A 27,696-nucleotide genomic window follows, 5' to 3' on the forward strand; every position below is an offset into this window, starting at 1 on the left:
TTTTCATACAACCAGAAGATGTTGTTTTGAATACTGCCAAAAGTGTTGATTGATTTTCACATGCAACCAGAAGATGTTAAGTTTAGAATACTACAAGAAATGTTGATTGAAGAGCAGAGCTTAAAAAGGGGGATGTAGACAGTTGTGTTCCTTAACTGTTTTGGTCATATAGTGTTGCCGTACTTGCGGTAGTACCGCGAGACAGAACGTGATCCTATACATGTGTATGTGTTTAGCTGGCTGTAGTCCACACACAAGTGCCTCCCGTGCCTGACTCGTTTATTGGAATAAAACCGTTGTTTGGATTTAAACCACAAGTGTTTCTTTGAAGAAAGAAGTCAACAGTGACTTTGATATTTGAATATTCGAATATTTGGTGAATGCCCTAACACAAGGACATATTTCTATATTTGTGTTAAACTACCCTGGCGAATATCACTTGCAACTGAAATGGCTCTCGCGTTCATTGTCAGCTGGTCAGCTCTGGCACTTGTCTCTGGATTCTGGACCTTATTATTGGTGGACATGTTGGTCTGCTCATGTCTGCAAACTCAAGTGAAGACTTCACAGACGTGTCTTTACGGTGGATATTCTCTTCAAGGATTCCTCGGTGGAAAGGGGTATTGTGTTTTTAGCCTTTTAAAACGTTTTAAAGTGACCGTTTGTTTCGGTTGGTTTAGGCAAACATGGCTTCTAATTACGTACGGCAACTGAGGCGAGAGGAGGAGAATAAAATCAAAGTGTTCATCAGATGCAGGTATTTGAGTTTACTTTCTGAGCCCCAGAAATTAACGGATTATAATGTCCAGAGTTGAAACGTTAGCTTTGAAAATTCATATATTCAAAGATTTTCACACATTTTCACGACTTTTTTTCAAAAATAGCAGATCTACAAGCTCGCAGCTGCCGCGCTGTGAGCTTGTATATCTGCTATTTTTCACTGGTTAAAGCATTCAATAATTCTAGGCTAATTCTCTGGGTTAGATCACCAAGAGAATGGACTAAACATTACATAAAATGTTTTTCTTTGCTTGCTATTGTGCCCATGAATTAAATACCGAGGGCTTCCAATGTAAAACAGACCGTAAAAGGTGTCATTTGGGATGTTCCTTTTAGGCAGGGTGTTAACTGTACTTTTACTGTAGGCCTACTACTATTTCATTTTCAATTGTGTTGATGGGGTGTGCCAAATGTAGACTTTCTAAGAGCGGCCATTTCTTGTGACAACACAGCCTCCTGCATTCACACTGCAGATATATAGTTGAACGTTTTGCTTGCTTGGTCAATGTTATCTCAATGGAAACCAGCTTTAAAGCTTTCAAAGCTTTGTTCCGTGTGTGTCCTGTATCTTTAAAGCTGGTTTCCATTGAGATTACATTGACCAAGCAAGCAAAACGTTAAACTATATATCTGTAGTGTGAATGCAGCATTACACAGGTGTTCTGATTAGACTATAGCATTAGTTCTATGCAATCAAACAATTGAAACACCTGTGTTTTGTCACAAGAAATGGCCGCTAAGGACTACAATGACGTAGCCGCTGGCACACACTATACTTGTACCATTCTCCATTTTTGTCTAATAAAAATAATCAATCTACAAGCTCGCGATGCTTTGTGAGCTTGTACATCTGCTATTTTCAAATGGCCCTGGTATAAAATGGGGCTGAAGTGGTTTAGGTAGGTTTCAAAATATTATATTTGCAAACAACTAGTAATTAAAATGTTTAATTAAAATGTTTAATTACATGTAGTGGAGTAAAAGAACAATAGCCTATTTGGATTGAGACGTAGTGGAGTCGAAATCAAAAAAATATAGGCTATATTGGAAATACTCAAGTAAAGTACTAATAACTAACTTGGAAACATTACTTGTAAATGTACTAAGATACTTACAGCATTGGTTCTAAGTAACTGAACTACAGCAAAAGCTAACAACCATGTTTTGAATTCAATTTATGTTACATCTGCATTTGTCAGCTCAGCTGTGCCTCATTTACCAGTAACTTAACTAGCCCTGCATTTCAAATTCAGCAGAGGCTTGGCATATCAAAGCAGATTAAAAGATTGTCTCAAAACGTGGGGTTATAAGCAGCAACATTTGGCACATGTGGTGTAACCCTAACCCAAGTAAAATGTGGTGGGGTTTCCTCTCTGGTTGGAGTGGAAAATAAACTCACCTTTAGGTCAACACTTCCCTCTAGTGGTGACTCAAGAGTTCAGGCAGTTTTACTTCACTGCCAGCATGCATTTGATGGAATACTTTAAACATTTGCATATAGTGTTACTATTATGAAATGGAGCATAAAAGGATAACATAAAAATCCCTAAGGGCTTGTTTCCATTGTGGTCCTATTTCAGGTCTATAGGTTAATAGGCTAAACTTTAATGGCCAATAATGACACAGTGCCAATAACATTTTATTTAACCCGACAGAACACATTAAAATGTTCTAATAATTGTAGTGACCTCTGAGATGTAGTATCTTTTCTCTCCACAAAGTGAAAACATCAAACACAAATAATCCTCTGAACAGAGCAAAGGTAGAGATATAGTGAAGTAGGCCTACTGTAGAAGTACAGTATATCCATCATGATAAATAATTATGTTGCCTATAACACAGTAAGAAGGGATGGCATGAACTGTCCGCGACTGGTTTCATGTCAACTTCAATGGACAGAATAGTAATGGAGAGAAATTAAAGCAATCCGTATTAACAGGTCAAATAACTATTGTTTTTACAAGCTGAAAATGGTTTAAAGATATATTCCAATTAGTTAGACATACCAGTTATATAATTATTCATATGGTTGCAAAGGATCTCTATTTCTGGATTTATTTACGCATTTTTACTGTATGCTACTAGTACAGCCTTCACAAAAAAAAAGGAAAAAAACATTAGAACACATGATGGATATGTATTGTGAGGTAACAATACAACAATTGTACAATGACCTCTAGGGGTGCAACGGTTCAGTCAGCCCACAGTTCGGTTCGTATATAGTTTTTTGTTTCACGGTTTTGGTACAGTAAAATAATAATAATCTTTAATATTTCCAAAATGTTCAGATTATTTTAAAGATGGGGTGCCTAAAACATGGTATTATGATTATACCAGGAAAAACTTCTTTAAAAAAAAAAGCGTACAGAAAGAGTTGTGGCCACACCCAAAAAAGAAAGAAATTCCATTAATTTGGTATGGGCTTTTCGGTTCGGGACATGGCCATTCAGTTCGGTATACGGGTTCGGTTCATTTTAGTAACCTCACAATTGAATTTACACCCATCATAGAATTGCATGCACAAGAAGAGGAATATACACAACTGTGATAATATAATATTCCACAAACTAAAATGATGAACTGAATAATGACACAAAGAGGGGGCACTGGTGCTGTAGTTAATTATAAAGATGTCAAATAATTCTAAATGCCTTAACCTTCTTAATTGCACATTTAAAGAGTGTAAAGCACTCTGCTTATGTGGTTTACACAAGCATTTAAGACACCAACATAAGAGAGAGAGAGAGAGACTCCCAGTAAATGGGAAGAGTGTCTGAGTGATTGCATTTTGGGCACTTAAAGCCACCGCTGTTTTCGCACTTAACAGTAGGTTAAGGTTAATGTAACCAACGGTGGAAACATCCACGAGCGATCCCTAACAGCTAATCTAATAGCAAACAAACAACGCACAGCCCTGTGGATTAGTTCGAGATGACAACAGAAAAAGCATGGTTATACAAAGAAAGGTTAGTAGGCTATATATGTGAAGTCTTCAATATCTATCCAAGGTGAGCGAGAGAGAGAAAGAGAGCGAATCTGTGTGTGTGTGAAAGAGAGAGAGAGAAGGGGAGGGGCGGAGCATAGGCTCTGGCTTCTGCAACATGGCCAGTGTAGGACGCGACCGAGTATTTCCCGGTGAATCTGTGCGCAAAGGTGGGGGCCGATGGGCAAGGAGGGTTGCGAGCTTATGAGAAACAACTAAAATAAGACCTTAAAACCTGGCGAAAACAGTTGCGTGCATTAGCGGAGGATGACGATAAAGGAAATCATTTAATGGAAAACATTAAATTAACTTCTGAAAAGCATACACGGCCTTAAAACATGGCAAAAACAGTTGCGTGCATTAGCGCAAGATTAGATGAGGATAAAGGAAAACATTAAATTAACTTCTGAAAAGGCTTCACCCACCTCGAGTCTATAGCCTACTAAAAACTAGTGAACCGCGATCTTGCCACACGTGAATAATTGTGGTTGTAAACAATAACACAGACAATATAAATCCTTGTTGTGGGAAGAAAGGATATCATCATGGCCCCAAATAACTTTTAAATATCTTGCAATTTGCGACGAGTCTCTTACTAAATCGGCAAGATTACATTACATAACATAATACATAAAAGCTAAGCTATATAACCTCTCCATCATCAGCAATAGTCAGTGGTTCGTGTCCCCCACACTCCCAAGCCCCCACCTTTGCGCACAGATTCACCGGGAAATACTCGGTCGCGTGTAGGACTACATTCCAAACTCATGAATACAGACCAAAAGGTCTTTGGTAATGGCACTTCAGAAGAAGCTTGGGCTGTTTACTAAAGTTTTTTTTTTTTCTCTCCTGTCTTGCAGATGGCCAAAAGGCCCTAACGGTGGGTGTGTTGGGGACCATGGCTGGCCAAGGCGACATCCTGCATGGAGAAGCCTGGGCCTGGATATCCAACTGCGGCAGAAGGCTGAGGCTGAGCATGCAAAGCTAGTTGGTATATTAATTATTAAAGCTTCTGTGTCATATTAAAATCTAAATGGTTTTCTGTCGATTGTCCCAGTACTATTGCCAATTCTGGAGGAGGGAAAGAAAAATTGAGTTAGAACTGGCAGTTGACCAAAATAATATTAATCACTAATAATGTTTCTGTGGGTTTGTTTGTTTGTTTGTGGCTCCAGCTAGGAGCGTCAGTTAAGGGACCTGACCTGCTGGAGAGATGTCCCTTAACTGAGGAGCAGCGCTCTGCGCTGGGCTTCCTCAGTGCCCTGGGCCCTGGGAACTGAGGAAGCCTACAACAACAGCAGCACGTGAGTGAGTGTGTGTCAAGTCAGTGGTTCTCCGCCACGACCCCCCAAAATAATCATACTTTAACTGGAGACCCCCACTCCCTGACAGAGTTGAGGCATTACATTTTGTATAACGCGGTTCTATTGTGAAAATATGTCGGGGAGGGGTCCATCAGGAATCATTGCTTTCTACTTCTTCTGGAGGTTATGTTTTCAGACACAGAGGCATTGAAACTAAACTCCCACTCCCAGCAGGTGGTGTGCCGTCCTCCAGAGTAGGAGTGTACCTGGATCACAGTGCAGGTGTACTGTCCTTCTACAGTGTCTCTGACTCATGGGTGCGTTTATATGCTCATTCAGAATGGCATTCAGAATGAACTTATTCTGAATAGAGCTACATACCCAAATGTTTACATGGGACCTGAATACAAGTATCCCTCATTCCACAGTCGTTTACATGACCAAAGGATTCATTCGGAATAGAACTGTGGGCATGTATACTTCAGTATACTTCAGGTCGGAGAAGGGTGGGGTGTGTGGGGGTACTCAGTGCAACATACTTCATTTATTCCAGACAGCAGTTCATTCAGAATGGAGCGTTTATATGACAAATGTATCCCGATTGAAACGGCATATACCACCCCTTCAGACCAGAATGAAAATTCATTCCGGTCAGACCGGAATGGCCATTCCTAAACGTTTATATGAGCATTTCTATTCTGAATGAGCAGTCATTCCGAATATAAGTGGAATACATCTGTGCATGTAAACGCACCCCATGACTCTCATCCACACAGTCCACACCACTTTCACACAACACCTCTATGCTGGATTTAGGCTTGCAGTAGGTGGAGACACTGCAGACTGTTGTGACCTCAAATGACCTCTTGATGTTTTTGCAAACCAACCAATTATTTTCTTTTTTACTTGTCTTTGACATTTTCAATTTGAAAAAGCCCTGTTTAATAATAAAGGCCTTTAACTTTTCACCCCCGCCATTAGAGTGCATTGGATGTCTTTATTTTAGAATTAATTAATCTAATTCTATCTTACCAATCAACAGGGTATTATTTATTGTACTTTTGTTGGGGACCATGGCTGGCCAAGGCGACATCCTGCAGCACGGAGACCCCGAGTTCCTCCAGCCTGCTGCGCCCGCCGGCAACGATGTCCCCAAGACCCCCGAGCCGGACGTCATCCAGACCCCTCCTCCCCCTCCCTCCCCCGCGGCGGGATCCGACTCGGTGGCGAACGGCGGCCTGGACGACGAGGTCCCCAGGCCGTTGACCCCCGAACCCAGGCACGAGTCGGGGCCCTCGATGCCTCTCCTCCCCCGGAGCCGGCCAGCCAACCAACCAACCAACCAGAGAGAGGCATTACAGAGTCGCAGGTACAGCCAGCCCACCAGTCTTGTTTTATTCTACTTCTCCGTGATTATGAGATGTGATTGTCATCGCCCCCAAAAAGGCCTGGAAACCATGCAGGCAATTTACACGTTTACATCACGCTGAAGAATGCTCGGAGTGCTGGCATTTATTTGTCTTGTAATTTACAAAAGTGGTGTGTCATCTCGCACCATGAGACTAGTCTAGTAGTACGGTGCCATGGCATTGGACCGACATCTCATTGTTCCTACATCCCATTAGTCAGAATCTGGTGATGTTAACCTCAAATATTATGCCTAAACCTAAACCTAACCTCAGTAAAAGTATGCCTAAACCTAACCCTAACTAAATTAGGACTAATGAGATGTAGGACTAATGAGATTTCTGACTTATGGGCAGTCCCCTACGTACGTACTTTAGAAGGAATAATCTACAATTGGGACCATTAGTCTACCAAACCAGGGCTTCACCTTTAAACTCTCATACATTGGTTGATTGATTGATTGATTGATTGATTGATTGATTGATTGATTGTTGTTTGTTCCTTAGAGACAAGATGACCAGATCCATGTGTATGTGTGCACCATAGGAAGTGCAAATCGCCGATCGGGCTATATAGCCATTATCGTTCCTGTTCCAAAAAAAAGTACTTGAAATGCACTAGGTGCCAGAAAATGTGTAAGAGTAAGTCCGGCTTAAATGGTGGGCGTGTTGGGGACCATGGCTGGCCAAGGCGACATCCTGCAGCACGGAGACCCCGAGTTCCTCCAGCCTGCCGCGCCCGCCGGCAACGATGACCCCGAGACCCCCGAGCCGGACGTCATCCAGACCCCTCCTCCCCCTCCCTCCCCCGCGGCGGGATCTGACTCGGTGGCGAACGGCGGCCTGGACGACGAGGTCCCCAGGCCGTTGAACCCAGGCACGAGGCGGGGCCCTCGGGCAGGAATTATGCCCCTCCTCCCCCGGAGCCGGGCCAGCCAACCAGAGAGAGGCATTACAGAGTCGCAGGTACAGCCAGCCCACCAGTCTTGTTTTATTCTACTTCTCCGTGATTATGAGATGTAATTGTCATTGCCCCCAAAAGGCCTGGAAACCATGCAGGCAATTTACACGTTTACATCACGCTGAAGAATGCTCGGAGTGCTGGCATTTATTTGAAGTGGTGCGTCATCTCGCACCATGAGACTAGTCTAGTAGTACGGTGCCATGGCATTGGACCGACATCTCATTGTTCCTACATCCCAATAGTCAGAATCTGGTGATGTTAAACTCAAATATTATGCCTAAACCTAAACCTAACCCTAACCTCAGTAAAAGTGTCTAAACCTAACCCTAACATCAGTAAAACTATGCCTAAACCTAACCCTAACTAAGTTAGGACTAATGAGATGTAGGACTAATGAGATGTAGGACTTATGGGCAGTCCCCTACGTACGTGGTAAGGTGGAAACAATTGGGAAATGGAAAACAAAACAAACTGCAAGACTGCACCTCTAACGAAGAGCAAACTTGGGCCTTTTATCAAGTCATATTTTCTGGACGTTTTCTTGTAAATCCTTTAACATAGGTGCTTTAAAAAATAAAATAAGAGAGAGGTAAAGACAGAGATGTCTTGCAGAAAGCAGATGGCCAACGGGCCCAAGTGGTGGGCGTGTGGGAGACCATGGCTGGCCAAGGCGACATCCTGCAGGTCCTTTTGGATGACGGTCGAGTGCTGACCGTCTGAAATCTCATGTCACGATTGTGACAAAACAAAGTGCTAATGAATTGACTTTTTCCATCCTAGGACCTCTTCCTGAGCCTGAACTGTCTCCAAAGGCCACCGACGACCTGTCACTGGCCCACGCCAAGGAGAGAGCCCGCGAGAGGCGCGCCCCCAGGCGCTGTACACACCAGTGACATTTTGTCTCACTAGAAGCTCGGACCTGTGGGATGAAGCCGTTGGCCATGGCCTGCCCCACACGCCCTATAATATAGTCCACGTTGAAGTCCAAGGCACAGAAATCCAGCTGGTGACCCCCTTCATTTAGAGAGCCTCCCCCCTTCAGGGGCGTCAATTGGGTATGGCAGTGGTATGCAGCTGCCATACCCTGGGTCCAGGGGGGAGAATACAAGTTACTTTAAAATATAAATCCATGAATGTCTCTTTGTCTATCTGTGCTGGTTATTATGTTGTTAAATTACAGTAAAATAACTACAAATGCAAAATGTAACAAAATGGTCACTTTAACAAGGTATTATAATTATATTCTCCACACTTGTATTCTCCCCATCTTGACAAAATGGTAGCCTATATTCCCAGGTTCCGCAAGTCAGCTGCACAGGTGCAATGCATTATTGATAATTGTGGCACGTTTACTAACATGCCATGTTTAGCTGCACTTGAACAACTGTTCCAGGCTGCCATATCCAGCCCAAGAAACCGTAGAAACCTGGGTAAAAAACTATTGTGAAAATAGCCGATCTACATGCTCGAGCATGTAGATCTGCTATTTTCACAATAGAACCGTGTTATACAAAATGTAATGCCTCTTTTCCATGAGGACTCCCATCTTTGCCATACCCTAGCTTTTGCTGAACTGACGCCACTGCCCCCCTTCACATGGGTCATCGTCCAAGGACAGCTTCCCTCAGCTTCCCTCCCACATTCTTTTTTTTGTTCAAATGCATTTAATTTGTGTGGTTGAAAGAAATAAAAGTTCAAACCCTTGCAGTTCTTGTTCCATCGTCCTTCCTTTCTGGTTTTTCAAGAATGTGTGATTTCTGATTTTCTTTCACAATACAGAAACTTAACTAAGGTAAAACATGCATTGCTAACTTATACATTGACTATTGGGAAGATTATTCAGCTCCCCATGGGTGATGGTTTTTCACATCCTCCTGGACGTTTTGTTTTACAGTGTCTCGAGACAAAGTAGCTTTTACCAGGGAGTTGTAATTTCAGATTTTCTTTGTCATTTACAAAACAGAAAGTTGGCTAAGGTAAAACATGCATTGCCAACTTATACATTGACTAATTGGTAAGATTAATCAGCTTCCCATGGGTGATGGCTTGGCCCATCCACTTGGACGTTTTGTTTGTCTCGAGACAAAGTTAGAGAAGCTTTTCTTCTCCAATTAGATGGTAGATCTGCTATAAAAAAATAAAATAAAAAACATTTTAATTTCATATTTCATTTATAAATACCATCATCTATCATCTATTTCACTGCAGATTAGGTTATAATCCCTAACCCTTAAATTCAACAATTTATTTCAGTGGACTAACATTATTTGAATGCCTTCCTGCCCTGGCATTTGGCCTTTGTTCCCTCAAAAAATGCCAACACCAAAGGCCAAGTGGCCTTGCCCCTAAAATGATGAAATTCCAGGCCTCTCTCTTGTGCTGCTCAGCCACTATTGGCTCATCAATCTTCTTCTTAGCCAGGCTCAGGGCCTACAGGTGGGGTTAGGATATATACATATGAAATAACAGGAGGTCAGCTGATGTCCTGTTTCACATTCATAAGCAGGAGCTGCCCAGTACCACCACAATCTGTTGCTAAATGGTCTGCATTTATGCAGGCTGGAGTACTTTTTACCTGGGAGCTTTCAGCAGCAAGCACACTTAAACATTTTAGATTGCTTTATGATAATAATAGGATTACTACCTCTGTCTGTCTGTCTGCTCTGCTGTAGAATCGGTGTAAGCTACAGCCATATCATGCTGTAGAGACCCACATGTTTCCCTTTGTCTTTAACACCAATTACGCTACTTTCAAACTACTCTCTCTGCCCTGACACCATACACTCATAAAGGATGCGTGTACCAGACCAGTACATGTCATTTCCCATCGAGAGGAGGTGTCAACACCTCCATACTTTCCTTGTTTGTACACACACAGATCAGAAATCTTGCATCGTCATAATAATCAAATGCACGCATGCAGCTGTCATCATGGTGAATTGGCAAATCTACACATGGTGTAGCATGAATGAGGGGGGATAGAGAGAATGATGAGGGTGATAGTTGTTTTTCATTCTGACCAGCAGAGGGAAGTATTAACCACTTACTAAAATGCACTAAATTCATTTTAAGTGGTAGGCTTACAGAAACAGGTGTAGATAGATAGATAGATACCTTTATTATCCCAAGGGGGAAAATCTGTTGCCCAGAGGCAGCACAGCAGTATAAGGTTATTTACAAAGTTACAGAGAATTATGAAAAAGATAAAAAGAAAAAAACAAGAACAGAGTACAGTAAGTACAGTAAGAGCAAGGTACAACAGGAAAGGGAACAAATAATAAATATACATAAAGTGTCTTAAAGCACGACTATCAAAAAATAATACAGTGCCCAAATCAAAGTGACCATAACAGTCAATGCTAGTTAGTGCAACAAGTATCTCTACATCATGTCAAACACAGGCAGAAATACTAAAAGAAAACTACTAACACAACCTAATAGTGCAGTGTCCAAAGGTCAGATCTTTTGAAATCATGAAGTCATTCATTTTTTTCATTTCCTACAGGGCTTCACAATTATGTCAATGTCCCAATAATTAGCAAAGGAACATGTTTAATTCTGCTCCATATAAGGGTCTTTCTCTTTTTATAAATAAAATCATGTCAAGAAAATTTTGTTTCCAGCTGCTACAGAGGCTGTTTAATATTTATCCAGAAAAACAAGGTAATTTTTAAATCGGATTTGAACCCATTTAGGCCTAGAAATGATTGAATGCTTTAACCAGTGAAAAATAGCAGATATACAAGCTCACAGCGCGGCACCGAGTGCCGCGCTGCGACCTTGTAGATCTGCTATTTTTGAAAAAGTCGAAAATGTGTGGAAATCTTTGAATGTATGTATTTTCAAAGCGAACGTTTGTAACTCAAATTTTGCGTCTGGGTGGTCCCTGGCCAAATACATATCATTTTGGGGGTCCTTCACATGAAAAGGTTTGAGAACCACTGACATAGTAGTCTCTCAAGAACAGACTGAGCTCCAGTTAAGTGAAAAGGAGCTTTTCTTTGACGATGGCTGGCCAGATTGCGGACATAGAAACATGGGTTTTTCAAAAAATCTTAGAAGGATTCAAAAGACACTTATAGAATCGTGTCAAAATTCAAATTTTCACGATTTTTCAAAAATAGCAGATCTACAAGCTCGCAGCGCGGCACAGCATGAAATGATACACAAAATGTGTACCCGTTCTAAATGGGTTAATGATTTTTTCTAATCATACTTAGGCCTAAATGGGTTAAAAGAGTGGGCCCTGGAAATTTGTCAGCATGGCGCACACATACCATAGCTGGTTTATGCTCCCCAAGAGTGTGAGAGGAAGAACTCCATCAAATATATGGTACTGCTTGATTCTCCCTATGGCTCGCTCAACATGTATTCTCAACCTGGCAAATTTTTGAGTGGTGGTGACCTCCTCCTTGGTGAGTTGCCCCTTTTGTCTGAGAAACGCTGGCATAACAAGCCCCACATTAATAGGTGACAACAGATCATTTATGAGAAACCCCTTATCGGCCATTACCTCGTCTCCCGGTTCAAGCAGTGACAATATTCCAGACTGTCTGGTTATTTCCTTGTCAGAAATTGAGCCCTCATAAAGATTGCTGACAAATGTAATTTGTCCAGAGGGGCTCACTCCTATTAACCCCTTTAAGGTTGTTCTCCCCTTGTAGTTGGAATACATTTCAGAGTTTATTACTTTAGAGCTAGCCCTCTCTATGTAGATTTCCGTACAGTCCAAGATAACCCTTGTTCTAGGAAAGTTGTCTTTAAAGCACTCTGGCATTAGTTTATTTACAGCAGTTCTGTGGAGCCATACATTTAATGAACCAAACATAAAAAATAGGTAATTTGTCCAAGTTATTAAAACTCTACTAACTGTTGACTGAGACACATTGAAACGCTCTGCCAGTGATTCCTCAAATGCCCCTTCTTTTACACGGCAAAGGAAAAGAAAAAACTGGTCAATCAAGGACAAGCACTCTGTCCGAAAGCCCATCTGCATGTCCTGGTCCTGCTTCAGCTTATTAGCCTGGTTCCACCTCAGCATGCTCTGTGCAGTGGGCTCCAGGGACAAGAAAACTGCTTTTAACACGTCATAATCCTACAAAAGAAAGATGCAGTGATTCTTTACCACAGTATAAAGCCAAGTTCAAGTTTATCATACTTGTGATGCACTGAGGTTCTGAAATATTACATCATTATTCAATGAGCATTATTTTACCCCAAACTCTGCATCTTTTTTGTTTATCGATTTGCACATCAGATATTAATATTTGCACATTATGTGCAAATATCTTTCTAAAGAGAGGGTATAAATGTTGTGCGGGTGAGGTAGGAAACCCTAAAAGGTCTTATAAGGTAACCTCACCGTTCCATTATATTACACAATGAGCGGTAAAATGTATTAACATTAAACAACAGAAACAACCTCTAGTTTTCTAATGCTTACCTGAAATCCAGTGTAGAAATTCAAAAGCATAGGATCATTCTGGAATCTTTGCAGACCAAAGCGCGAGGCCTTAAGCATAGTGTTCTCCTGGGTGAGGCGCTCAATCTCCTGCCGCGCTGCGTCCAGCTGCTCTTCTAACGGCAGAGGGGACTGAGCATAGTCATGGTCAGGATGGGCTGCAGGCTGAACATCCGTCTCTCCACTATAGGATACAAATCAGAAAACATGAACTCAAATGCAGTGACCATATCAGGTAAAAAGCAGACGTGAATATGCTATCTGAAAGTTCCTTACGCTGCTGGAATGAGATTCTCGTTCTCCTTGTCAGCCTCCTGTCTCTCATGTGTTGTCTCTCCCCCAGAAAGCTCCTCACTGTGTAAATAAACAAACCCCCATTAATGCTCACAGTATTTCAAACCGTTTCATTTTCAGATATTGGGCACATAACATAATAGGTGGCCCGGATGGCAAGGGTAGTGGTCCTGGCACCAAGGCACAAACATGGCTATTACTAATGTATTGATAGTAGGGGTGTAACGATATAGTAACTGTATCGAAATATTGTTTTTAACTTAAAAAATCGAAGTATATCGAAATGAAAACAGCTAAAATCGAATCGTATCATTTTATTTTGTATCGTATCGAATCGGCAGTGCAAAAAATCGATTGTATCGATACTACCTACTTGTTCATTGTATTTAGCATTTTTAAGAAGAAAAAATTAAAAGGAGGGGTTAAATTACTTTTCCTTTCCATATAGCTACACTGTTCTATCGATAAGTGTGTGTAATCTCTGGGTTCATGTCAAGGTGCAGGTTTGTCAATATACAATGTCCATGTATTTGGCAGATAATCACTGTGTTTACTTATTTATATCCATAATAATACATGTTTCCCTTAAAACCTGCACTATCCACACCTTTCACACAGATTTAATTTCTTTGCTAAATAGTTACTATATCGATTTTAAATCATTTAATCGAATCGTATCGTATCGCCATGAATGAACCAATATCGTCCATGTATCGTATTGTCAACCATGTATCGTGATATGTATCCAATCGCTATTAAAATGTAGGTCTATTGTTACACCCCTAATTGATAGCCTACTTATTAACATTCACTTACTCCAGTGGTTCTCCACCAGTGGTCCTTGAGGGGGTTCCAGATGGTCCCCAGCTAAATTATGGAGTTGGTAACCAAATGGACCCTAATATATGTTTAACTCTTGTGAGTATACACTCTCAAGAGTTAATTATTGTTAAGCGTCAGTATTAATTTACAAAAAGTCTACAGAATTTAGAGAACGTGGAAAACATTTTGTTACTACAGTATCTCTCCTATGGTACCAACATCAATTGTGAACATAATATTATCTAAAGACAACTAAATAGTTGTCTGAGAGACTAAATATAATCTAATGGTGGTCCGTGGCTCAAATGCCAAATAAATAATGGACCTTGAAATGAAAATAGTAGAAGACCACTGACTTACTCCACTCTTAGTACACGTTGACACATCTCCTGACACAGGTCTGTTTGGCCCATAGAAACAGCTGGTGAACAGAGATTCTCCTTGTTAGTCTCCTCTTGTCTCTCATCCTGAGTCTCTCCACAAGCACGCTCCTTACTGATAGATAGATCGACAAAAAAACACAACACATAAATACACAATGCATCAACTGAATACTACACAGGTAAAATATAATAGGCTACCACCAGTAGCCAGTCATAGTTAAAGAGGCATTAGACACACACACACACACAGAGGAGTATATAAACAAACCCAAAGAATGTGTATAAACAAACCCTAATCAATGCTCACACTTACAGTATTTAAACTTGCCTTTTTACTAATACCGGTATCTACCAAGATATTATTATAATATTCACTTACTAAACTCTGGTGATACTTCTCCTGACACGGGTGGGTTTTGTCCATGCAAACTGATTAGATGGGGAACACTGTCTGGAAGCAGGCGTGAGCCGCGTCCGCGTGTCTTCACAGCATCAAAACACTCGGGGCTGAAGTGCGTTGAACACACTTTTGTGTATGGTGTAATCTGTATGAACATTAAACAGAATAAAATAATATAACGTTACTGAATTAGCGTTTATAAAACTAAACCGATGAGGTCGTTTGACAGAGTGATGAACGATGGAAGCAAACATGCACAAAACAAACGTCCCTTTTTGCTCCAAAGTGTAATCTATCCATCAAGAAGCTCTTCAGAATGTTTAAATACATGTGATATTTTACAGATGTGGCACCGTCTCCTTAGCGTGTTACCAGGACGACGACTGACGCTGTCTCGAGTTAATCTGTCCTCGAGATGTGAGCCGCGGCCAAGCTCTTAACATTATATTGAAATCTTGGTTGAATCTGGTCGATTTTACTTCTTAAATGATACATCCAAGTGTGTTGTTATTTCAGCTTGTTTACATGTGGAAGCCAGCTAGGATCTAGGCTAGGATCAGGATGTAATGTTGACGTTAGACCAGTCTAACAGCTCCAGTGTCTAACAGGGGGGCTAACGCTAACAGGGGCAAATGCTAAGCAAAATCGTGTTTTACCTGGAAATTCGGTCCAATATCCCTCCGGATCTTCGCTATCCATTGCCTCCTCAGTTGGTCGTCAGTTGGAAAACGATGGAACGACAATAATTTGTCAGATTCCCGACGTTTATCTGACTTGCAGCCCGGCACACAGCAACAAGCCATTGTTGTTGTTGCAACTTTGCTACTCCAGGACGTGACGTAAATCCAATATGGCCGCGGTGTGAATATGGCTTATTGTCACCTAGGCCTTAGTCTCGCGTAGCCAGACGACTATTCCACAATCTCTGAATGCTATATATGCCATATATAGCACATTTTCTAAACATTAATGTAAAGCGTCACACAACCAGATTGCGATAAAGGTGAATGAAACAACTTGGTGGCATTATCCAGGTCAGTTGTCGAATCGGCGTCAGATCAAGCATGATGGCCTGATGACGGCCTACGTGATCCAGCTGCTGTGGCGTGCAATCTTCGAGATGGCCTTCCTCATTGTCCAGGGCATCCTCTATGGCTCCAAGGTGCTGCCAAAGTACACCTGCAAGCTCAACCCCTGCCCAGGCACTGTCGACTGTCTCACGACCCACGGAGAAGACCATCTTCCTGTTGATCATGTACATAGTCTCTTCCCTCTGCCTGCTCCTCACCCTCATCGAGTTGATTTACCTGGGCGAGCGCGACCTCTGCCCAGACACGGTCGGGTGTTTCATCCCACGACCCATGGAGAAGACCATCTTCATGTGGATCATTGTCTCTACCTTCTGCCTGTTCCTCACCTGCGGCGAGAGGATTTATCTTGGGCCCCGTTGGCGCCACCGCCCCAACTACCCTGATGTCAACGATGAAGTGGAGGAGAACTAGGCCCAGCATCGCGTACCTGGCTTACGTCATGCACAAGATCGCCGGCATGAGGGACCCCGTGGCGAAAGCAAGTAAGATGTACATTCTCAACTTGAGTAGAAGTGGCTTATTTCAGCAGAGATTCCACTGGTTTTACCACTGTAATCCTGGCATCACCATTTTTAGCACATTTTCTAAACATTAATGTAAAGCGTCACACAACCAGATTGCGATTAAGGTGAATGAAACAACTTGGCATTATCCAGGTCAGGTGCCGGATTGTCGACGGATCATGCTTGAGGGCCTGATGAAGGCCTACTGTGTCCAGCTGCTGTTGCGTGCAGCCTTAGAGTGCAGCCTTAGAGGCGGCCTTCCTCTATGGCCAGTACGCCCTCTATGGCTTCGAGGTGCTGCCCTCTTTCACCTGCACGGTGGACCCCTGCCAAAACATGGTGTGTTACCCCTCACGACCCATAGAGAAGACCATCTTCTTGTGGATCATGTTCGTAGCCTCTGCCTTCTGCCTGCTCCTCACCCTCGGCGAGTTGATGTACATGGTCGTAGGGTACCGTCGCAACCGTTACTGCCCTGCCGGTGCCGGCGGGTTGATAGGCTGAAAACTCATCTTTTTATTTTACATTATGGTTCTCCCTAGATGTACTCAATTTACTCAGTTTTGCATGGTTACTATATTGCATGCTAGCACATTTTATTTTATTGTATTGTTTTTGTTGTTTTGCAACTAATGTTTTGCGGTATCATTGTTTTTGATGTTTCTGCCTGACTGTTTTTAATGACTTGTTGTGAATTGTTGTAAAGTGCACAGAGACCCCTTGGGGTGATGATTGCACTATAAATAAAAATAAACTGAAACTGAAACTTGATGTACCAGGTGGGAGTAGAGTGCCTTCGCAACCGTGACCGCCGCCAAGCCCGGGGGCGCCGGGGGGAGTCCCTCTGATGTCAACGATGCAGTGGAGGAGAACTAGGAGAACTCAGTGATAAAGGTACAGCTAATATTATTAACTGATAATGTAAGTAGCCGATCTACAAGCTTCAAATGCATCGCAACGTACTGTGATTGTGGATCTTTGAAAAAGCGGTTAATTCTACAAATCAAAAGGCTTTATACAAAACAAAGGGCATTAAAATGGTTATTAGAAAGTTAAATAATGGGTAATTAGATTTGAGTTAAAGCTTCAATCTGTAACTGATGTACTACCTCAGATTCAAACCTGGGTCTCCCACATTCTACCACTCGTCCGGCAATTGCAGCTTCTCCGTGGGCGAGGTTAATTGTCACCAGGCTTTTCTCTTCGGAGATGAGTAAGCCTGGCTACGCGAGGCTACACACAACTAGCAGCAGCCGGCGGCTAACACACAACGCACAAGACAACGGATTACAGAACCGACCGAAACGACGCTTTTATCGGTGGCGTTATTGTGTTTTTAGCCTTTTAAAACGTTTTAAAGTGACCGTTTGTTTCGGTTGGTTTAGGCAAACATGGCTTCTAATTACGTACGGCAACTGAGGCGAGAGGAGGAGAATAAAATCAGTGTTCATCAGATGCAGGTATTTGAGTTTACTTTCTGAGCCCCAGAAATTAACGGATTATAATGTCCAGAGTTGAAACGTTAGCTTTGAAAATTCATATATTCAAAGATTTTCACACATTTTCACGACTTTTTTCAAAAATAGCAGATCTACAAGCTCGCAGCGCAGCACTCGGTGCCGCGCTGTGAGCTTGTATATCTGCTATTTTTCACTGGTTAAAGCATTCAATAATTCTAGGCCTAAATGGGTTAGATCACCAAGAGAATGGACTAAACATTACATAAAATGTTTTTCTTTGCTTGCTATTGTGCCCATGAATTAAGTACCGAGGGCTTCCAACGTAAAACAAAAGGTGTCATTTGGGATGTTCCTTTTAGGCAGGGTGTTAACTGTACTTTTACTGTACTACTATTTTCAATTGTGTTGATAGGGTGTGCCAAATGTAGACTTTCTAAGAGCGGCCATTTCTTGTGACAACACAGCCTTACACAGGTGTTCTGATTAGACTATAGCATTAGTTCTATGCAATCAAACAATTGAAACACCTGTGTTTTGTCACAAGAAATGGCCGCTAAGGACTACAATGACGTAGCCGCTGGCACACACTATACTTGTACCATTCTCCATTTTTGTCTAATAAAAATAATCAATCTACAAGCTCGCGATGCTTTGTGAGCTTGTACATCTGCTATTTTCAAATGGCCCTGGTATAAAATGGGGCTGAAGTGGTTTAGGTAGGTTTCAAAATATTATATTTGCAAACAACTAGTAATTAAAATGTTTAATTAAAATGTTTAATTACATGTAGTGGAGTAAAAGAACAATAGCCTATTTGGATTGAGACATAGTGGAGTCGAAATCAAAAAAATATATATATTGGAAATACTCAAGTAAAGTACTAATAACTAACTTGGAAACATTACTTGTAAATGTACTAAGATACTTACAGCATTGGTTCTTAGTAACTGAACTACAGCAAAAGCTAACAACCATGTTTTGAATTCAATTTATGTTACATCTGCATTTGTCAGCTCAGCTGTGACTCATTTACCAGTAACTTAACTAGCCCTGCATTTAAAATTCAGCAGAGGCTTGGCATAACAAAGCAGATGTGCACATGTGGTGTAACCCTAACCCAAGTAAAATGTGGTGGGGTTTTCCTCTCTGGTCGGAGTGGAAAATAAACTCACCTTTAGGTCAACACTTACCTCTAGTGGTGACTCAAGAGTTCAGGCAGTTTTACTTCACTGCCAGCATGCATTTGATGGAATACTTTAAACATTTGCATATAGTGTTACTATTATGAAATGGAGCATAAAAGGATAACATAAAAATCCCTAAGGGCTTGTTTCCATTGTGGTCCTATTTCAGGTCTATAGGTTAATAGGCTAAACTTTAATGGCCAATAATGACACAGTGCCAATAACATTTTATTTAACCCGACAGAACACTTTAAAATGTTCTAATAATTGTAGTGACCTCTGAGATGTAGTATCTTTGAATCCAGACTGATTCTGCAAGTTTTATTTTCTCTCCACAAAGTGAAAACATCAAACACAAATAATCCTCTGAACAGAGCAAAGGTAGAGATATAGTGAACTAGGCCTACTGTAGAAGTACAGTATATCCAACATGATAAATAATTATGTTGCCTATAACACAGTAGGAAGGGATGGCATGAACTGTCCGCGACTGGTTTCATGTCAACTTCAATGGACAGAATAGTAATGGAGAGAAATTAAAGCAATCCGTATTAACAGGTCAAATAACTATTGTTTGTACAAGCTGAAAATGGTTTAAAGATATATTCCAATTAGTTAGACATACCAGTTATATAATTATTCATATGGTTGCAAAGGATCTCTATTTCTGGATTTATTTACGCATTTTTACTGTATGCAGGGGTTAAAGTTCTCAGTCCTGGGGACTGATTTCAGTCTTGAGGATTCCATAGGGGCTATTTCTGAGATCAGTGCAGATCTGCAAAAAAATAAATAAATAAGGGGGAGGTGTAACGATGGCTGCGGCGTGAATGACAGTCGTCAAAACGCTAGTCAAGTGATCTCCAAACTAAAAAGCAGTTATAATTTCAAGATATGAGTATACAGACTAGCATAGAATACAACAGAACTTCAGAAGATACTTCTATAAAATGAAGCATGGATTGGCACCCACACAGTCAGTAAAGGCAGTTCAGAACTTCAGGGAAACACCCCAAATTATACAATATTAACACGATGGATGCCAGAGGTTTACATAAATAATGGCGATTAGCTGCCAATATTAAATCCTATGTTGACTAATACAATCATGAGTTCCTGTCTCTCTCTGTGGACAAACTCACTGAGATCGTCTCAAGTGACCATCTCAACGTGCCCCAGGAGGAGATGGTGTTTGAGGCGGTCATGCTGTGGTTGAAAAAGTGTCCTACCCGCAGGGACGGCTTTGAAAAGGTGACACACTTAGAAGTGACCTTGAAATGTGGGCACAGTGGTGTAGTTGGTACACATCCGTGTCGATCACATGACTGTCGAGATACTGCCTACCGATTTGTAGGATTTTTGGACAAAATCTGTAAGAGTAGTGTACAGAAATGTGTTTTGCAAACATTGGCCTCATGGTGGCGCTAGAACAGGCCCATTTGAAAAATGTGGGTCAGAGGTTCTGAATTGGCATCCAGGGAGTGTGTGTGCTCATAGCAGTAGAAATACTCATTAACTCTTTCTGTCCTATACAGTATAATCATTATTTGGATACCTTCTGCTCAGGTTTTGTGTGTGTGTGTGTGTGTGTGTGTGTGTGTGTGTGTGTGTGTGTGTGTGTGTGTGTGTGTGTGTGTGTGTGTGTGTGTGTGTGTGTGTGTGTGTGTGTGTGTGTGTGTGTGTGTGTGTGTGTGTGTGTGTGTGTGTGTGTGTGTGTGTGTGTGTGTGTGTGTCCCACTGGGAAGAGGTCAGGAAGAATGCGCAAACTATCTCCTACTGCTGAGAGAATGTTGGCCAGGATGATCAAGAGGAAACCTAGAAGCACCAAAAAGCAGCTCTGCAGTTAGAAGCTGCAGGACAGCGTCCACAGTCAATGTGTTTTACATCACCACAGGCTTTTGGTGCTCCTAGGTTTACTCTTGATCATCCTGACTAATGTTCTCTTGGCAGTAGGAGATAGTCTCACTTTCTTCCTGCTCTTACAACTTCCCTTTCCTGAGCAACGTTAAGAACTTCCTCCTGGGGATTCCGAGGTGTTCGTTTTGGAGATTATTGCAAAACATATTTTTGGACACTGCTCCTACAGATTTTGGCCTAAACTCACTTAAAGCGGTACACAGTATCTTGTAGACCAGTAGTTTGACAGGTACATGGGTATCTTAGTGTTAGTGTATATTGTATACCAGTAGTTAAGTCAGGTACATGGGTATCTTAGTGGTGTAGTGTATCTTGTAGACCAGTAGTTTGACAGGTACATGGGTATCTTAGTGTTGGTGTATATTGTATACCAGTAGTTAAGTCAGGTACATGGGTATCTTAACGGTGTAGTGTACCGCAATGACTAATTGTATTTCTCCGGTCCAATCCCAACTTGTATTCAACTATGCAACTTATCAACATTATAATATGATAATAATGTCTCTTCCTGCAGGTCCTCGTGCCACGCCCACCACCAGGAGCACAGAGTGGTCACATTGTCCGGAGTGGCCACTCGCCGAATCCTTGCCACTCGACCATCAGGGATGGACTGGTCACTGTGTCCGGAGTGGCCACTTTTCAACGGATCACGCTTGATGGCCTGATGAAGGCCTACTGTGTCCAGCTGCTGTTGCGTGCAGCCTTCGAGGCGGCCTTCCTCTATGGCCAGTACGCCTTCTATGGCTTCGAGGTGTTGCCCTCTTTCACCTGCACGGTGGACCCCTGCCAAAACACGGTGTGTTACCCCTCACGACCCAAGGAGAAGACCATCTTCTTGTGGATCATGTTCGTAGTCTCTGCCTCCTGCCTGCTCCTCACCCTCATCGAGTTGATTTCCCTGGGCATAGGGTGCTTTCGCAACCGCGACCACGACGGCGGCGTCCGCCGCCCTCGCGGTCGCGGTCTCCTGTCCTGTTGCTGCCCCGGCAACAGGACAGGAGACCGAGACCCCCTGGTCCATGAGGTCCATGAGCTCTGATGTCAACGATGCAGTGGAGGAGAACTAGGAGAACTCAGCGATAAAGGTACAGCTAATATTATTAACTGATAATGTAAGTAGCCGATCTACAAGCTTCAAATGCATCGCAACGTACTGTGAGTTTGTGGATCTTTGAAAAAGCGGTTAATTCTACAAATCAAATACAAAACAAAGGGCATTAAAATGGTTATTAGAAAGTTAAATAATGGGTAATTAGATTTGAGTTAAAGCTTCAATCTGTAACTGATGTACTACCTCAGATTCAAACCTGGGTCTCCCACATTCTACCACTCGTCCGGCAATTGCAGCTTCTCCGTGGGCGAGGTTAATTGTCACCAGGCTTTTCTCTTCGGAGATGAGTAAGCCTGGCTACGCGAGGCTACACACAACTAGCAGCAGCCGGCGGCTAACACACAACGCACAAGACAACGGATTACAGAACCGACCGAAACGACGCTTTTATCGGTGGCGTTATTGTGTTTTTAGCCTTTTAAAACGTTTTAAAGTGACCGTTTGTTTCGGTTGGTTTAGGCAAACATGGCTTCTAATTACGTACGGTAACTGAGGCGAGAGGAGGAGAATAAAATCAAAGTGTTCATCAGATGCAGGTATTTGAGTTTACTTTCTGAGCCCCAGAAATTAACGGATTATAATGTCCAGAGTTGAAACGTTAGCTTTGAAAATTCATATATATTCAAAGATTTTCACACATTTTCACGACTTTTTTCAAAAATAGCAGATCTACAAGCTCGCAGCGCAGCACTCGGTGCCGCGCTAATATCTGCTATTTTTCACTGGTTAAAGCATTCAATAATTCTAGGCCTAAATTCTAGGCCTAAACAGTAAACAAACCAACATAACGTTTAAGTCTATAGAGGGTATCTGCACATTTCTAAAGTGACAATTTAAGGACTTTATATTGGCTCTAAAATGACAAATTAAACATTGACCAAATTGTCAAATATTAGTGGCAGAAATTGTGAAAATAGCCGATCTACATGCTCACAACGCCTCACAACTGTGAGCCTGTAGATCTGTTATTTTCACCGTGTACTGTTATAGAAAATGTAATGCCTCAACTCTTAGTGCACTAGATGCAGTATTTGAATTTGCTGGTTATTTAGACCTGGCATTAAAATAAAATGGGGTTCTACGTGGTTAAAAGAATAATTACAAATAATGTTTTTACACTAAACATGATTTTATGATTTGTCTATCCAGGTAATCGCGATTACCTGGCCCAGCATCATTTACCTGGGTTTCGCCATGAACAAGATCGCCGAGAAGCCAGCAGGTAAGATGTACATTCTCAACTTGAGTAGAAGTGGCTTATTTCAGCAGCGATTCCACTGGTTTTACCACTGTAATCCTGGCATCACCATTTTTAGCACATTTTCTAAACATTAATGTGAAGCGTCACACAACCAGATTGCGATAAAGGTGAATGAAACAACTTGGTGGCATTATCCAGGTCAGGTGTTTATGATCACGTGTCTGTCCTTCAAGGTGCACCTGCGGGTGCAGGTGCAGGCAAGCAACGGATCAAGGATGCTGGCCTGATGAAGGTCTACATGTTGCAGCTGCTGATCCGTGCCATATTCGAGGCGGCCTTCCTCTTGGGCCAGGGCTTCCTCTATGGCCTCAAGGTGCCGCGGCTGTTCATCTGCGAGCGCGACCTCTGCCCAGACACGGTCGGGTGTTTCATCCCACGACCCACGGAGAAGACCATCTTCATGTGGATCATGTACGTTGTCTCTTTCATCTGCCTGGTCCTCACCGCGGCGAGATGATTTACCTTGGGCCCCGTTGGCGCCGCCCCAACGCCCGTGAAGGCCGTGATGTAGGCGGCCGCCCCAACGTCCTTGATGAAGAAGGATAATGTAAGTAGCCGATCTACAAGCTTCAAATGCATCGCAACATACTGTGAGTTTGTGGATCTTTGAAAAAGCGGTTAATTCTACAAATCAAAAGGCTTTATACAAAACAAAGGGCATTAAAATGGTTATTAGAAAGTTAAATAATGGGTAATTAGATTTGAGTTAAAGCTTCAATCTGTAACTGATGTACTACCTCAGATTCAAACCTGGGTCTCCCACATTCTACCACTCGTCCGGCAATTGCAGCTTCTCCGGAGATGAGTAAGCCTGGCTACGCGAGGCTACACACAACTAGCAGCAGCCGGTGGCTAACACACAACGCACAAGACAACGGATTACAGAACCGACCGAAACGACGCTTTTAGACCTGGCATTAAAATAAAATGGGGTTTTAAGTGGTTAAAAGAATAATTGCAAATAATGTTTTTACACTAAACATGATTTTATGATTTGTCTATCCAGGTAATCGTGATTACCTGGCCCAGCATCATGTACCTGGGTTACTCCATGCACAAGATGGGCGATACTGGGGCGATCCCGATCAAAGGTAAGATGTACATTCTCAACTTGAGTAGAAGTGGCTTATTTCAGCAGAGATTCCACTGGTTTTACCACTGTAATCCTGGCATCACCATTTTTAGCACATTTTCTAAACATTAATGTAAAGCGTCACACAACGAGATTGCGATAAAGGTGAATGAAACAACTTGGTGGCATTATCCAGGTCTGGTGTCGGAACGGAAACAGATCACGCTTGATGGCCTGATGATGGTCTACGGGTCCCATCTGCTGTTTCGTGCGATCCTCGAGGTGGCCTTCCTCATTGGCCAGGGCATCCTCTATGGCTCCAAGGTGCATGACAAGTTCATCTGCACGCGCGACCCCTGCCCAGACACGGTCGACTGTTTCATCGCACGACCCACGGAGAAGAGCATCTTTCTCTGGATCATGTACACTGTCTCTTCCCTCTGCCTGCTCCTCACCCTCCTCGAGCTGTTTTACCTTTACAAAGGGAGACGTCGCGACCACCGCCTCCTCCAAGCCGCTAAGGAGCAGGAGGAGAATCCTCAGCTATAAAGGTACAGCTAATATTATTAACTGATAATGTAAGTAGCCGATCTACAAGCTTCAAATGCATCGCAACGTACTGTGAGTGTGGATCTTTGAAAAAGCGGTTAATTATACAAAACAAAGGACATTAAAATGGTTATTAGAAAGTTAAATAATGGGTAATTAGATTTGAGTTAAAGCTTCAATCTGTAACTGATGTACTACCTCAGATTCAAACCTGGGTCTCCCACATTCTACCACTCATCCGGCAATTGCAGCTTCTCCTTGGGAGATGATGTGGCAATACTACTTATCAACCAGTAGGGAGACCACCTCTAACCAACTTGAATGAATAAAAGATGATATATAATTAAACTGCATTACAGCACAAGAATCAAAAACCTCAGTAAAAAGCAGCAGCAAAAGAGGTTATTACGGATTTGGAGTTTGTTACAGATGCAGTATGTGATGTATAAGAACTGAACAAGTGCCCAAGTAGTACAATTGCTACAATACATCTATTTTAGACTGAGCTCTCAAAAGCCCAAGAAAAACAAGCGCTTCAGCAAACATACCGGCCTTTGTTAATGGCACTTTTTTTCTTCCTGTCTTGCAGAAAGCAGATGGCCAAAAGGGGGGCAGGTAATATCACACCTGCCCCCCCCCCCCCCCCTTTAGCACATACTGGACACATGGGAATCAACCAAGAGTGAGTCCCCTGAGGTGGGCCCCAGCAAGGTGAGCTGAGAGTTGGCTTGTAATGAGGCTTTAGCACATACTGGACACATGGGAATCAACCAAGATAAAAGATTGATATCTTAGAAAAAAGTGCTACATTTGTTAGTCCAACTCCTAATACCCGAGAGTGAGTTATCAGTGTGTTCCCTCACCAACTTTAATTATCATACTCTATGTTATATGTGAACATGAACTGTGTAATGAATAGGAACGTGTACCCAGTTTAGTTTTTATTTTTGTCTTTTGTTGTCTATGTATCGTGGTTCTTTTTTTGTTATTTAGACCTGGCATTAAAATAAAATGGGGTTCTACGTGGTTAAAAGAATGATTACAAATAATGTTTTTACACTAAACATGATTTTATGATTTGTCTATCCAGGTAATCGCGATTACCTGGCCCAGCATCATTTACCTGGGTTTCGCCATGAACAAGATCGCCGAGAAGCCAGCAGGTAAGATGTACATTCTCAACTTGAGTAGAAGTGGCTTATTTCAGCAGCGATTCCACTGGTTTTACCACTGTAATCCTGGCATCACCATTTTTAGCACATTTTCTAAACATTAATGTGAAGCGTCACACAACCAGATTGCGATAAAGGTGAATGAAACAACTTGGTGGCATTATCCAGGTCTGGTGTCGGAACGGAAACAGATCACGCTTGATGGCCTGATGATGGTCTACGGGTCCCATCTGCTGTTTCGTGCAATCCTCGAGGTGGCCTTCCTCATTGGCCAGGGCATCCTCTATGGCTCCAAGGTGCATGACAAGTTCATCTGCACGCGCGACCCCTGCCCAGACACGTTCGACTGTTTCATCGCACGACCCACGGAGAAGACCATCTTTCTGTGGATCATGTACACTGTCTCTTCCCTCTGCCTGCTCCTCACCCTCCTCGAGCTGTTTTACCTTTACAAAGGGAGACGTCGCGACCACCGCCTCCTCCAAGCCGCTAAGGAGCAGGAGGAGAATCCTCAGCTATAAAGGTACAGCTAATATTATTAACTGATAATGTAAGTAGCCGATCTACAAGCTTCAAATGCATCGCAACATACTGTGAGTGTGGATCTTTGAAAAAGCGGTTAATTATACAAAACAAAGGACATTAAAATGGTTATTAGAAAGTTAAATAATGGGTAATTAGATTTGAGTTAAAGCTTCAATCTGTAACTGATGTACTACCTCAGATTCAAACCTGGGTCTCCCACATTCTACCACTCGTACGGCAATTGCAGCTTCTCCTTGGGAGATGATGTGGCAATACTACTTATCAACCAGTAGGGAGACCACCTCTAACCAACTTGAATGAATAAAAGATGATATATAATTAAACTGCATTACAGCACAAGAATCAAAAACCTCAGTAAAAAGCAGCAGCAAAAGAGGTTATTACGGATTTGGAGTTTGTTACAGATGCAGTATGTGATGTATAAGAACTGAACAAGTGCCCAAGTAGTACAATTGCTACAATACATCTATTTTAGACTGAGCTCTCAAAAGCCCAAGAAAAACAAGCGCTTCAGCAAACATACCGGCCTTTGTTAATGGCACTTTTTTTCTTCCTGTCTTGCAGAAAGCAGATGGCCAAAAGGGGGGCAGGTAATATCACACCTGCCCCCCCCCCCCCCCCCCTTTAGCACATACTGGACACATGGGAATCAACCAAGAGTGAGTCCCCTGAGGTGGGCCCCAGCAAGGTGAGCTGAGAGTTGGCTTGTAATGAGGCTTTAGCACATACTGGACACATGGGAATCAACCAAGATAAAAGATTGATATCTTAGAAAAAAGTGCTACATTTGTTAGTCCAACTCCTAATACCCGAGAGTGAGTTATCAGTGTGTTCCCTCACCAACTTTAATTATCATACTCTATGTTATATGTGAACATGAACTGTGTAATGAATAGGAACGTGTACCCAGTTTAGTTTTTATTTTTGTCTTTTGTTGTCTATGTATCGTGGTTCTTTTTTTGTCTTTATGTAGGTGACATGTAAAAAAACATATACATATATATATATATATATATATATATATATATATATA

General features: G+C 42.2%; 2 protein-coding genes and 1 long non-coding RNA gene across 5 annotated transcripts; 2 read left to right on the plus strand and 1 right to left on the minus strand.

Annotated features, from left to right (window-relative positions):
• Positions 1–316: 316 nt before the first annotated feature.
• On the plus strand, positions 317–8,775 carry LOC308280554 (uncharacterized protein). Of its 2 annotated transcripts, XM_080720882.1 has the most exons (6): positions 317–620; positions 4,624–4,754; positions 4,939–5,384; positions 6,110–6,436; positions 6,981–7,439; positions 8,218–8,775. In XM_080720882.1, the coding sequence occupies exons 5-6, from the start codon at positions 7,131–7,133 to the stop codon at positions 8,344–8,346; spliced, it is 438 nt and encodes a 145-aa protein (XP_080577008.1). In that variant the 5' UTR covers positions 317–620; positions 4,624–4,754; positions 4,939–5,384; positions 6,110–6,436; positions 6,981–7,130; the 3' UTR covers positions 8,347–8,775. The 2 variants fall into 2 exon arrangements, with proteins under 2 accessions (XP_080577008.1, XP_080577007.1); XM_080720881.1 differs by having other exon boundaries at positions 4,624–5,384.
• A 4,146-nt stretch (positions 8,776–12,921) lies between these two features.
• On the minus strand, positions 12,922–15,602 carry LOC308280561. Its single transcript, XR_013961752.1, has 5 exons — positions 15,454–15,602; positions 14,777–14,942; positions 14,375–14,509; positions 13,175–13,252; positions 12,922–13,082 (listed from the first exon to the last, which is right to left on the minus strand). It is a non-coding gene; the product is annotated as an uncharacterized lncRNA (long non-coding RNA).
• Positions 15,603–21,964: 6,362 nt separating this feature from the next.
• Positions 21,965–27,512, plus strand: LOC308280553 (gap junction gamma-1 protein-like). 2 transcript variants are annotated; one of them, XR_013961751.1, is made up of 9 exons: positions 21,965–22,037; positions 23,213–23,285; positions 23,498–23,871; positions 24,331–24,415; positions 24,593–24,947; positions 25,535–25,656; positions 26,036–26,108; positions 26,286–26,640; positions 27,228–27,512. XR_013961751.1 is itself a non-coding variant. In XM_080720880.1 (6 exons), the coding sequence occupies exons 3-5, from the start codon at positions 23,857–23,859 to the stop codon at positions 24,943–24,945; spliced, it is 453 nt and encodes a 150-aa protein (XP_080577006.1). In that variant the 5' UTR covers positions 21,965–22,037; positions 23,213–23,285; positions 23,498–23,856; the 3' UTR covers positions 24,946–24,947; positions 25,535–25,811. The 2 variants fall into 2 exon arrangements, 1 of the variants encoding a protein (XP_080577006.1); XM_080720880.1 differs by lacking the exons at positions 26,036–26,108; positions 26,286–26,640; positions 27,228–27,512 and having other exon boundaries at positions 25,535–25,811.
• The last annotated feature ends 184 nt before the right edge of the window (positions 27,513–27,696 follow it).

Source organism: Nannobrachium achirus (genome assembly GCF_963921795.1).
Source record: "Nannobrachium achirus genome assembly, chromosome: 24".
Taxonomy (NCBI): Eukaryota; Metazoa; Chordata; class Actinopteri; order Myctophiformes; family Myctophidae; genus Nannobrachium; species Nannobrachium achirus.